The sequence below is a fragment of the Microtus pennsylvanicus genome, chromosome 2 (assembly GCF_037038515.1).
Source record: "Microtus pennsylvanicus isolate mMicPen1 chromosome 2, mMicPen1.hap1, whole genome shotgun sequence".
Classification (NCBI taxonomy): Eukaryota; Metazoa; Chordata; class Mammalia; order Rodentia; family Cricetidae; genus Microtus; species Microtus pennsylvanicus.
Window position 1 is genome coordinate 91,493,987 of NC_134580.1, and position 12,938 is coordinate 91,506,924.

General features: G+C 41.1%; 1 protein-coding gene across 1 annotated transcript in view; it reads right to left on the reverse strand.

Annotated features, from left to right (window-relative positions):
• Positions 1-12,938, reverse strand: part of Ryr3 (ryanodine receptor 3) — a 524,632-nt gene that overhangs the window by 363,507 nt on the left and 148,187 nt on the right. The window contains exon 2 of the mRNA XM_075961717.1: positions 1,291-1,410. Within this exon, the coding sequence (XP_075817832.1) occupies positions 1,291-1,410 (120 nt within the window). The remainder of the gene's footprint in view (positions 1-1,290; positions 1,411-12,938) is intronic.

The window sequence follows — 12,938 nt, forward strand, 5'->3', positions numbered from 1 at the left end:
CAGCAACTGACATGTGGAGCTGGCAGAGCACTGATGTGAACAAGGAACTCTGAGAGATAGACCTGTTAATCCTGTGTCCCCGGTCTTCCAGAATTTGGCCAAATTTAAAGTGTGCCTGTGTTTTGTATGTCCCTGTGAAAAGTGGCAAGCTGGTAGGTGGGCAATCCATTTTTTAAAATTAAAAATAGGTCCTGTAAGAAAAACTGACCTTAGGAGATACAATAACAGGTTGTGTGTTGGCTAGCTCAGAGTATAGTCATTGAATCAAAATATTTTTTACTTTTATTTTTCTGTGTTGAGGCAAGGGACTCATGAATGCCATCAGAGAACGATTTGTAGGAACTGCTTCTGTCCTTCCCGCCATATGAGTCCTGGGAACTGAACTTGGGTTGTCAGATCTAGTGGCAGGAACCTTTACTCCCTGACCCATTTAATCAAGTAGCGTGGTCATTTTCTAGCTGGAATGAACATCTGTAGTCAGTTAACTTTAAGTAAAGGTCATTGGCTATGCCTTGCTCACTGCCTCTGAGTCTTCCCAGAGAAAAGCCTCTGCTGCTACAGCCTGGAGGCTCACCCAGAGTGCCATGACTGTGAACGATTTCTTCAAGCTAATCTCTAACTCCTCACCCATCTATCTGAGCTTCTCGCTTTATTGTTCTGGAGAACTCTGACCATACAGGTTTTGACAAGACTGAAACGTGCTTTCAAAATCCTGAGCATACTGGGACATATTGCGGGGAAAGCTCAGCTCAATAGACATGAGATTACATGTCTCCATGCAGGCAAGGTATCAGAGCAAATGGCCCTCACTACTGCTGGGTCACAGCAGGCAGCTGCAACAATCTCAATCCAATCAAAACTGTGCTAACTGTAAACCACAGGCTCAAACAGCCCAGAGACCCTGTAGCTATATAATGACAGCTCAGAGTACTGAACAGGGACCCAGATTTCTAAAAATTAACAATGTCCAAGACAGCAACCTAGAAGTACCAAGAGATCATCCCCAACCCAGGCAGCGCTGGCAACTCCAGGCTTCTCTGGTATTCTAGAGAACTCTGACAGATAAACACACCTCCCCTCTCTTATTTTTTATCAGCTCTGGGATCTGATGTCAGCGCTTCCTGGGCTGATGGAGGCATATTTTAAATCTGCCTATTTTAAATTTACCCTTGGAAAAACAAGTGCATCATCTCAAATTTCTCCTTTGTCACCCTCTCCAAGAAATGCTTACCCTAGATGATTACATGGGAAGCCAGCAGGAGAAGGTATGGGACAGGCCCTTGATCTCACCTTGGCTTCTGAGGTGGGTTCCAAGAAGCACAGGCGATTCCCAAGGCCTTCAGCTGCCAGGCAGAACTTCCGCTGCTCCTTGTGGATGTTTGCTATGCACTGGAGTACCACTTCATCCTCCTGCCAGGAGAAGAGACACAGAGTGTGAGGGGTGGGCAGCCTCGTACCCACCTAGAATACATCATCCCATTCCTGTGTAACATTTACACATAATTAGTTAAAGTGCATGCTTAAGTTTGGATCTATTCCCCCAAGATATGATATGTTAAATCATATGTTAAAAAAAAACAATTGAAATCCAAAACACTTCTGGTACTAAGCATGTTGATTAGATAAAAGATACTTAACCTGATCATGGAATAGACACACACACACACAATAGGAAATATAATAACACATATATACATACACCCCCCATATATCATGCACTTCACTTCTGGCATGTATGATCTATATGAAGATAAAACTTCACAATCTGAGTGAATTTACAAGTAAGTCAAAGACATCTTTTCAAAAGTGAAGGGCACAGTTAGGATGTGGTTGAAGGGAACAGAAAATACAGAAGCAATCAGAGTGGGCAAGATGAGTGGAGAGAAAGTTCATGTTGGGTTGAGGAAGAGGTAGTATGTATGGTTAATAGGGAGTGAATAAATGAAGTTCACATGCTGAAGAAGAGAAATTAAAGATGGCAAAGGCCACAGAAAGTGAATTTTATACAGAAAATGAATTTTATAGGAAAAGAAGGTTGACAGAAGTCTAGAGATCCAAACAGGAAAGAGGAATTGAAATCCAAGCAGAAAAATGTGTCTGGATTCTCCAGCAAGACTTCCCCATATATAGTATTCACCAAAGCAACCCTCCTGAAATTCCAGAGATTAATATGGCACTGTTCTTGCCAATGGTTGTGCAATGGATGCATACCTCCATTAACAATAATATAACATTTCATGCAGAACTCTCCCTCTGGTTGAAACATTTTCCTTTCCCATCTTTCATCTCTGCTCTTCCATCTGGCAGTTACGGTCTCTCTCCCATATATTTCTCTTGACTTTGGATTTCCAACGTCAGAAAGATTTTTAGCTGTAGCCAAACTAGAAGCCAGTAGAAAGTAGTGGTGTGGGAGGCCCTTTTGTCTATATGTTGCTTTTATTGGCTAATGAATAAAGAAACTGGCTTGGCCTGATAGGTTAGAACAGAGCTATGCAGAAAAGACTAAACTGAATGCTGGGAGAAAAGAGGAGGAGTCAGAGAGAAGCCATGGAGCCTCCGCTGAAGACAGACATGCAGAGACACTGACCTTGTGATGCACAGATTAATGGAGGTGGGTTGAATTAAGATGTAAGAGTTAGCCAATAAGCAGATAGAGCTAATGGGCCAAGGAGTGATTTAATTAATACAGTTTCTGTGTTGTTATTTCGATTCTGGGTGGCTGGGATGAACAAGCAGCTCCCTCCAACAGAGTAGAGCATCCATTTTGCCATTAGCTCCTTTATCTTTCCCTCAAGTCTCCTAGGTCTCAGTTTCTCTTAGAGAGTTGGAAAGACACATTAGATCAAGGTGAACTTTTTTACTCTGAGTCCATACTATGCAAGTTAATTGAGAAAAGAAGTCTTCCCCTGAGGAATGTGAACACGGTCACTAGTAGCAGATGTCTATAGATGATAACCTGAGATAGGTGAGGAGCTACAGGGCAGTGTGAATAGGCACAAGCTGGAGGGGAATGCGGAGGAGACTCGGAAAGAGGAGAGTTATATTGCATCACTGAAATGTTACTGTCTATTATCAAATTGAGTCTGTCATCAATTTATGACACCGAACAGTGAAGTCAGACTTTATGATCTTCATTTTTACTGAGTGGAAAGAAAAACACTTCAGAATATCACTGCTATTTAAATATGGGCTCAGTGAAATCTCTAGAGAGAATAAAAATTTCCCCCAGGTGGCTTTTCCCTCTAGACTGTATATAAGCCAGAAGTGGTGTGATCTTTCTGAAGGACACGGGCAGCAGGGGAATAGACTCAGTTGTCAAAATGACTAAGAGGTTACTTGCTCTGGGAAGAAGGGGTCATAGAAGTTAAATGCTCTGTAATATAGGAGATGGTCTTCCAAGTGCCTAATGCTTTCATGAAAAATGCTAATTACAGCCTGCACTGAAAACATAGTTAACTATCTCCTATCTACACACATTTCACTGGTATAAAACAAACCACCCCCAAATAGGCATTTGAAAAAAGTAGGAAAGTGGTTATAGAGCAGATTTTCCATAAGCAGTAAAATTAGGCAAATCTACTCTTTCAATCTTGGTCTTCAGGGGCTTCTTTACAATACCCAATTTTTCATTCCTTCCCACTCTAATGTATATAAATCCCTGTAATTTGACCTTGTTCTGGCTACCTTAGGGTCTCTTGGTCCTCAGAAATTTTCCTCCTACATACATGCCCACACACTCTTATAACACAGGATGCCAAGAAAGTAAATGGATTAAACAAATCCAACCTGAATAACCATTTGGTTAAACACCCAGTTGCTGAAAAAGCAGTCTTACACCAAACCATGCCCAGGCGGGCAGTGTGGGTGACTTGCAGATGCGTGTGGGACTTCCAGCCCCCATCATACTTCACTCCTTTCCGTTCTGTCTAGAGCCATATGCTCAGTGCTGACCTGGCTGTAGACAGCAGCTGGCACGGCTGCCTGCACCTGCTTTTGAAACTCCACACAGCAGCCATTATCTGCAAAGACTTTGCACAGGCAGACATCTGGAGGCATCAAGTGCTCGGTGCTCAAACTTTTGAACCGAATTCCATTTTGAGCAATGGTATGAGCCATTTCTTTTACTAATAAAATACAGATCAGAAATCTCTCCGGTCTCCAGCCTTTCCTAATTTATCCAGTTCCTGCACTAGTCTGTATTCTTCCCTCCACTAACTTGTCTCTCTTTCATTGTTGTGTTGTTCTTCCTCGCATCCAAATACCATCCAGGGATATCATTTATAAAGAAATCCCCCTACTTGGAGACTGCACACTTTTGCACATCTTGCTTCTAGCACCCCAGAAGGTTGTATTCTTCTCACACACCCGGATGCCAACTTCAGACTGTTGCTCTCCTACTCATGTGCAAAGTCCTTTCCACTTGGGGGAACATGACTGCCACCCTCTAAAGCATCTTTGGCAAGCTGCCAGCATCCTCGTCACTTCTCTCATCATTTATCTGGCTTTTAAGGGCAATCAGAAAGCCCAGCAAAGTTATTTGCATGAGTTCAGCATGCAGTTATTGACTCCCTTCCAATGACAAAGCATTCTGCTAGGCTACTCTGAAGATACAAAGTTTTACGAGGCAAGATCCATTAATGCTGCAATAATGGAACTGAGGGTGAAAGGTCAGCATGTGGGATTTTCCTGCTTCACTTTAGCTGTCATCCCAAGTCACTTTAAAGTTTACGTGCATAATGAGTCTGAAGTGACACGGGGACCTAATCATTTCTGCCACGCTTTAGTCAGACACTATCATAAACTTTTCTGGCCACAGTTGAGAATGATCCACTTCTCAAATCCAAAACTAGAGAATTCCATTCTGAGAACCCAATCTTCTCTCCCTTTGTTGGTTTGTTTTGTGTTTACTTTCTCGTTCTCTTCCTTCCAAGTCTTGCTCAACTTGATCAAGACTGTAAGTTTCTAGAAAACACCCCCAGCCAATTATTTCATCTACCTCAGGAAAGAGAATTTTTTATAGAAAAATAACTCAGATTATGTGTCAGTATAAATTTATAGGATTTCCTAGTAACGTATTTTCAACTTTGATTTCACTGGAACAAAACTATAAATTTTCCCTCGTTGAATGAGGGGTAGGAATCAAAACAGATACCATTCAGACAAGAACAAATAACCACACCTATTATTTCCAAGAAAGAAAAACAAAGGAAAGAGGAGCAAGTGCTTTTGGGGTCATCAGCAATGGTCGAGTCAGACAATAAGAACTTTATCACCCACACTCTGTCCTTATGTGTGAGAGCTGTGACTCACATGTCCCCAGGACACAGAATCTTTAGGACCATGAGAATGGTCCCTGTCTTCTCTCAAACAAGTCCAACTCTGGTTCTTTTAGTTCCCCACATGTGAGCTTCCCCTCTCCCTCATTCCAACTGCCTTGTCTTCCAGACAAATCAAGCCCAGAGGGTCTTTAAGTTATTATTATCATTCTCATATTTTACTCTATTCTGGATATTCTGCCCTTCTTCCATGAATTTTTCTTCTCTACATCCTCTTGCCTCTTCTCTAAAGATGAGGATTGCACACAGAGTGGAGCCCGTTATCATCTTCCTTTGAATTTCTCAACCACCCCCAAGCTTTCAGTTTTCCTCCTCAGGATGTGCTATGTGACTTCTATCTTCACCGTGTGGAGCATCTTTGTCAGCACTGCTCATACTCCAGGGACTATTGTAGAAGAGGGGTCATAAAAATTGTAAGAGCTAGTGCTTTGGGAGGGCCAGAGAAAGACAGTCTCTTCATGACCTGATACCATTTCAGTACAGATGAACTCACAGAAGCTGTAGCTGCCTGAACAAGAACCATACAAATTCAACCCACTCAACATCCCAGTATGGAATAGAAAGGGGTTCATGAGCTCCTATCCTTAACTGAGGAGTTATGGACAGCTGGTGGGTGACTTCTGGGGTAGATGACCCTACACTCAGGAATATAAGAGGAATCACAAATTCATCTCAGTGGGTTTTTTAAAAAATAAGGATACCAAGTGAGTGAATCTGGGGGAAGGGGGGGCTGAAGATGTTAAAAATACAATGTATTCTCACAGAATGAATAAAAGTATTTTTTAAAAGAGGAACATGTAGCTCATGGGTAACTCTCGGTTTAATCCTAAGTAGCAAAGAGAAAATGACAAAAGGGACTGCAAAAGTCAATGTTATCAATTATATAGTTTATAATAGAGACTATTCACTATGAGACGATAGTTCCGTCCTTACGAGGCATTTGTTAGTATGTTTTGTATTTGATAAACAGGTCAATAACAGAGAGGTAAAATGAGTTGCCTAGTGCTACATATCTTGTAAATGGCAGACTCAAAGTTTAAAAGAGTCACCTTAGTGTGATGCCAGACTGGATCTTGGCCACCAGAGACTGACCTTAGCAATACATCTGAGTTCATGCTTGTCTGTCTCTAAGTATCGCAATGATGGAACTGATAAAAATAGAAAGATTTCAGTCTTTTAATACAGCCAAACAATGATCAATAAAATCAGAGTACATGTGCCAGAGAGCTCAAAGCCAATAAAAAAAGGCCCTATGTCCAATGATTACAGCTCTGGAAACAGTGACCATCAGCCTCAAACTTTCATTAAAGGTAAACATGATGAACATCCAGGGTGTATTATATGTCAGCATCCCTTCACGCTATGAAGCTCACATGCACCAGCTATTCTCGGCACGCTCAGCTGGTGGTAGTGTTGAGTGACTGTCCCAGAACAAGGACAATCTCTAGAGTTCACATCATCACTGGTCTTCTCTGACAAAGTAATCATCTCTCCAAAAGACTCAGAACTTGAAAATGATGGGGCTTAGCTGTTTTATCTCCACAGCTTCTCTCTTGCCTCCCAGCTTGAAGCTTAAGGGTGGAGACAATAGAGTGTCACATTTGCCATCTAGGGGCTGATGGCAGGCACTTAGATTATCTTTCCCTCTGGGTCACTGTGAAAGAATGTTCTGGGATGAAATAAAATGGCTGGCAGCCCTCTTTCAGGTAGCTCATCAGATGGCTGTTGACAGCCCTATAGTTAGACGTGTGCATGGCCAGGACTGAGAGGCTTGTGAGCAGTGACACGTGAGATGGAACATGGGCCAGCAGATCTCATGATTCACATCTAAGGGCAGCTAACACCGCAAAGACAAATTCATGACATTGATTGCCTTGGAAGGGAAGGTGTGCCCTCCCCACTTTTCTTGAACATCGAGCTTTGTTTTACAGAACTGATGATGTCACTGCTACCAGTTAAGTTCATGCACAGACATGTGTGAAATCATTCAGAGCTTTGCCAACAGTATCTCTTAAATGAGAACTAAGTGGCAGTTTTAGAATTAGACATCCATGGGTTATCCTACAGGGACTAATGGGCAGGTTCTTCTGGGTTCTATTTGCCTCATTTCATTCTAATATCTTTGGCAAAGAACCACTTGTGTGCCTGGGAATTCATAGTGCCTAACAGGGTACCTGGCATTACACAGAAAAGCACAAACATTGTAAAGTCAATAAGAAAACTGTGTGTTCTGGAATAACTGGCCATGTATATGCCATATTTTATGCATAATTTTGCTTAATAAAGATCCCTCTTAAAAGTTTTAAGATACTGTTTTCTCCCATAGTAGACTGATGAGACTTTCAGTTTTTCTTAAGACCTCTTTACAAGTTATGAAACAGACATTGTAGATTGGAGAGGGATAACCAGTTCAGTGTTCCACTCTCCAAGGCTAAGAGACAGCATTAACAATACTCCCAGCGGCAGCATTGGAGAGTTTGCCATTGCTCTGTCTGTTTTGGTTTTGGTTTTAGTACCCCTTTGGTATTGATTTAATGTTTTAGAATCTGTTCAAAGTTGGGGATGACTACCCATCTCTGACTCCTTACTACTCCTGGACTGCTGCAAACTGCAATAAAAATGCAAATTTCGGGTGACAGCAGACAACATTGATGTAGTTTCTGTCTTTAATACTTTGCTCATATGGCATAGGCAACACCCATTATTTCTTCCTTCTATCCAAGGGCTGCTCCTTCTAGTCTCTTTGATAAGCTTCTCAATATTCTCTTCTCCAATTCTAAAGTAGGGCTTCAAAAACTCGTCCTAGAAATGCTTTTCTTTCTATGAAGTCTCCTTCTTGGTAATATTATAATCTGTTGAGTCCATATAATGTTACAAGTAACATTATGTATGTTTTCAGGGCTGAATGCCACTGAACAGCCATTGGTGTGCTCTTCCTTGGGGAGGACCGCCTCTTCTGCTCCCAGCTTTAACCAGTTTCTTGTAGTTCTTTGTGTAAGGTTGAGACCTTGGAAGCCTTTTCTCATTTAGGTTGATGTGTTTGTTGAAATTCTCTTTACTTTTTTCTTATTGTGACTCTTCTTCTTCACCAGGTCACAGGGAGGTATCTGTTAGTCTCACAGTTTATCCAGCAGTCAACATTGAAAACTGGAATAGTTCTTTATCTCTCAGTCAAAACGCAAGAGATTAATAACCACATCTATTACCCAAACATACTAGTTTGACTTCTTTCTTGGCTTTCTTGCTTTAGACACACTATCCACAGGGAAAAACAAATAGGATAAATATATAATATCACAGCAAGTCACAACATAGACTGTTTAACTTCAGAGGTAGTGAAGGTCAATGGCATAAAGCCATGACAGAAAAATTTTGGCCTCTGGATCTAACATTTCCTGACCTTAGTCTTTTAAAGAGGTGTGGAGAGGCCACCTTAACTTCATATCATAAATGCATGTCTGCACTTTGTTTCATGCTAAGCACTGTGATCAGTGACTTTGTAGGCAGAAAAGTATCCACCTCGATACTGTGTCACTATCCAGGGACACTGATAAAACTGTAATGCAATGACAGATGCCCTTGTATGTTATCAGAGCTACTTATTCGGTTGGTTTCCTTAAGTGTTATCATTGGCTCCATGCTGAAGCACAGTGTTTTTTCTTGGTCATATGGTTTCTTCATAACACCCACTCACCTTCTAAGAGACTTTCTAGCAGTACATATGCTATGGCGAATGGGCTGCTGTGCATCCACTTTAATTTCTAGGAAATAATGCAGTTACTGAGATTCTTTCTGTTTATGGTGCTTCAAGGTACTTTCTGATACTCTGCTATTTGACAGAAAAAGACTACTGAGTCAGGTAGTGGTGGTGCACCCCTTTAATCCTAGCACTTGGAAGAAAGAGGCAATCTCTGTGAGTTCAAGACCAGAGTTCCAGGACAGGCTCCAAAACTACAGAAAAACTCTGTCTCAAAAAAAAAAAACACCAAAACAAACAAACAAATAGGCCAATGAAATCATAATCTCCAATTGTGGGGCAATGCGAATACTCTGTGCATAATTTTACTAATCTATAACCAGATTTAAAATTTGAAAGCAAGAACAAAGCATTCAGAGCTTTCCATACAAAATCTAGGAGCTGTGGATCACTGGCCTTTTCCAAAAGGATACCTGATGACTAGTAGATTGTAATGAAATTTGTGGATTGGCATTCAGATGGCTAAAACTTTGAAAACAGGTTGGTGGCAGGAAGGACTTGTTTTCATTATTTAATGATACATGAAATCCTGTGAATTACCTTGTCCAGTCTAAGTGACTTTAAAAATCACCCACTTCTTCCAGTTATATTCATATATAAGGCATGTATGCCTTCCAGAAATATTTATATCAGTTGTATAGTATTAGACTGTGTTTTGTGGTCAGAGACTTGGCAGCAAACATGACATCAAGGTGCCCACTCTTGGAGAACTGACATTCTAAGAGGATAAATACCACTTGCATTGGCTCAAACAGGCTTTGGTTGGCAGTAGTTTGAAGAGATGGTGACTCATTTGGGATACAGAGGCACCGGAGTAAGTCAGAGACAGGAGCACAGGGACACTGGATCTATTGCTCTCTTACACCTCCTCTGCCCCAGGCTGAGCCACTGTGAGTGCATGTTTCTCTTCAGAATTTACACCTCGATGCTGCAAGGTAGATTTCCAGATACTTTCCAGATACTTTATGCTCAGAGGGGATTACAGCCTGTTCATTACTATCTTGGTTTCTCATATGCCAAATACCTGGCCTGTGGGAAGCATGAATGAAAATAATGGTTATGAGAAATAGTAGATCAGAATGGTGAGTCAAATCTGGATAAAAAGCTGTAGATTAAAAAATACCCCAAAGCAGGAACTACTATTAAACGCCATTCACACGACATGAAGACACCAAAGACAAACCTAACTTAGTGAAAGCCCATCTCTCTTGATAGGATTTCTCCTTAAACTAAAAGCAGGGCTCAGTGTTTGATTTCTAGGTTCTAGGCTGAAGTTCAGAGTTGAGGGTCATGTGAGCCAGATTCCTTGCATGAAGCCTGCAAATCAGCAGTCTCCTCATATCACACACCAGTGAGCAAAGAGCAAGTCCAGAGAGGATGGACCAGCAAGAAGCTCAAATGTAATGAGTCCCTTCCAAGCATTATTTCCAACATTTTGCATTTTTCTAATCCTAAAAACTCTCTTCAAAATAGTTACCTTGAGACCCATTCTATAGGTAAAGACACTTAGGGCTGAGCTCAGGTATGTTAAATGACTGTCTAGAATTGGATGGCTCTTGCTTTTATTCCTTCATTATTTTTTATTGAGTATCCATTGATTGCCTATTACATGCTGTGCTCAGCTTGATCCCTTGAATAAGAAAAATGTTTCAAAGCTACTAAATGACTATTTAAATTCAGTTCTTTATAACTTCAAAGTTCAAATTTCTCTCACCATACCAAGGCTTCTTTGTCAAGAGTGTGTTTCAAGTTCTTGTGTAATTGGTACTTTCCACATACTCAGTGATGCTAATTTTTTCAGTTTCTTCCATTACTGTGGAGTAGGGTTGGGGCAGTGATGGAGTCAAAGAGGTGTTGTTGAGTGGGCACAGTTTTGCTTTCTTAAATAACATACAAACAATCCAGCTTTCTAAACCCTTGTCAAATGAAAACACAACTTTCAACTCCATGGAGATTCTCTTTTCTTCACCACTCACAGTTTCACTGCTGATCACAAGCCATGGCATAAAGTTTCTGTAATTTGTCTTAAGAATGGGCTCATAATGTATTTGGTTGATATCCTTGGGATGTCTGCTCTTTTGTGAAGGGAAACAGGAGATTTGGGAGAGATGGGAGGGGAGGTGGGAGGATCTGGGAGATATGTAGGGAGGGGAAACTGAGGTTAGAATGTAATCTTTGAGAAGAATAATAAAAATTTATATATACACACATATATACTTACATACAAAAGACATTTATACATATGCATACACACACACAAACACACACACACACACACACACACACACACACACACACACACACACACACACACATATATATATATATATATATATATATATATATATGAAAGTATAAGTTCACAATATATACCTGCCCTGCTGGTAAAAGTCCTTAGAATTCTTGGCCAGATCCAAATCTAATAAAAGAATCAATAAAACTAAAAGCATAGAATATAGGGCTTCTCAATTTTATTAAGTATAATGCTTTGTTAGTTCTGTAAAAGAGTGGAATTTCCCCCAAATCCTGGTGCGGAAGGGAAAGAAGGATGAAAGCGATCCCTTATTGATTCCCCTCTTTAAATACAGCTATGTCTGACTGAACTCTTACTTATAATAATTACAACCTCAAACCTTGTTTGGGGGTGGGGGGAATTTTTACTACGTACAGCTGTAGAACAATCCCAGGAGATTTACGAAGTGTGCAGATTAAGAGCAAAGACTCTAAAGGTTGTAGCCAAGATGCCCACAGTTCAGGCTTGAATGGTACCTGCAAAAGCAGATGACCATGACTTCATTACACTTCTTATCTATGGACACATGACCCCCTCCACAAAGTCTTGGGTTCAGGTTCAGCTGTCTTGTTTCTAGAATCTTGGCCCTCCTGGGGTGAGCACATAGGCACTGCTGCACAGAAACGGGATTTTGCTACCCCTCAGCCCTTCCCACGTGCTCACTCCGGGCTCTAAGAAGCACAGATTATCCACACTGTTCCATCACTACAAGAACCATAAAAATACTCATATTTTGTACTGCTTAGGGAAATTACAGTATCTTACACCGTGATGCAAAAGAAAGCCCTAGATAACGAGGAGACCCTTGATTTACTTTGGTGAGGAAGGACAGAAGATATAACTTTCGTATCCTACTTTTTCTGTTCATGGCAGTTTCTCATTTGATGATTCTACAGGATAAAGAATTAATCCGAGCCTTCTATAAAGCAATTGACCTCAACTCTACATGAACACAAGAGTCACTTGAAACACTCGAAGAAATCTACAGATGCCTGGGCCCAAGCCCACTGCAAACGGATGGGAGTCTCTGGAGAGTTTGTGCTGAGGCCATAGTTAAGAACTCTCCTGCTGATTGGTACACAGTGGAAAGTATCAAGACATAATCAGCATGGGATAGCAGGTATTGTGAAACAGGTGTGGAGTAACAGCGACCAAGGAGTGAATTCTGGGTATAAAAGGCAAAAAGCAGATGAAAAATCAGTTATTGGACCATTTTTCCTTCAAGGAGGCCGCACACCCCTAGGCCACTCTTGACCCCTGGCTTGTGGTTCACCAAAAGCTATGATATTAAGTAAACTGTTAACAAAGGCTGATTCCTTTGTTCCTCTTTCTTCAGGCCTCATGAGAATTCTTCCCTGGAGGCAGGGATTGGGTGGGAAGAGGATCTGACAGATTGAAATGAATCATCAGGAGCAATTAATGCCCCATTGACATTGTCAGAATTAGGGGATCATAAATTCTCTCTAGGACAGAAGTTTAAAGCAGAAACTTTGCTGTGTTAGGGTTTTCAGAGACACCGAACCAATAGGAGATGCGCACACATGAATTTATC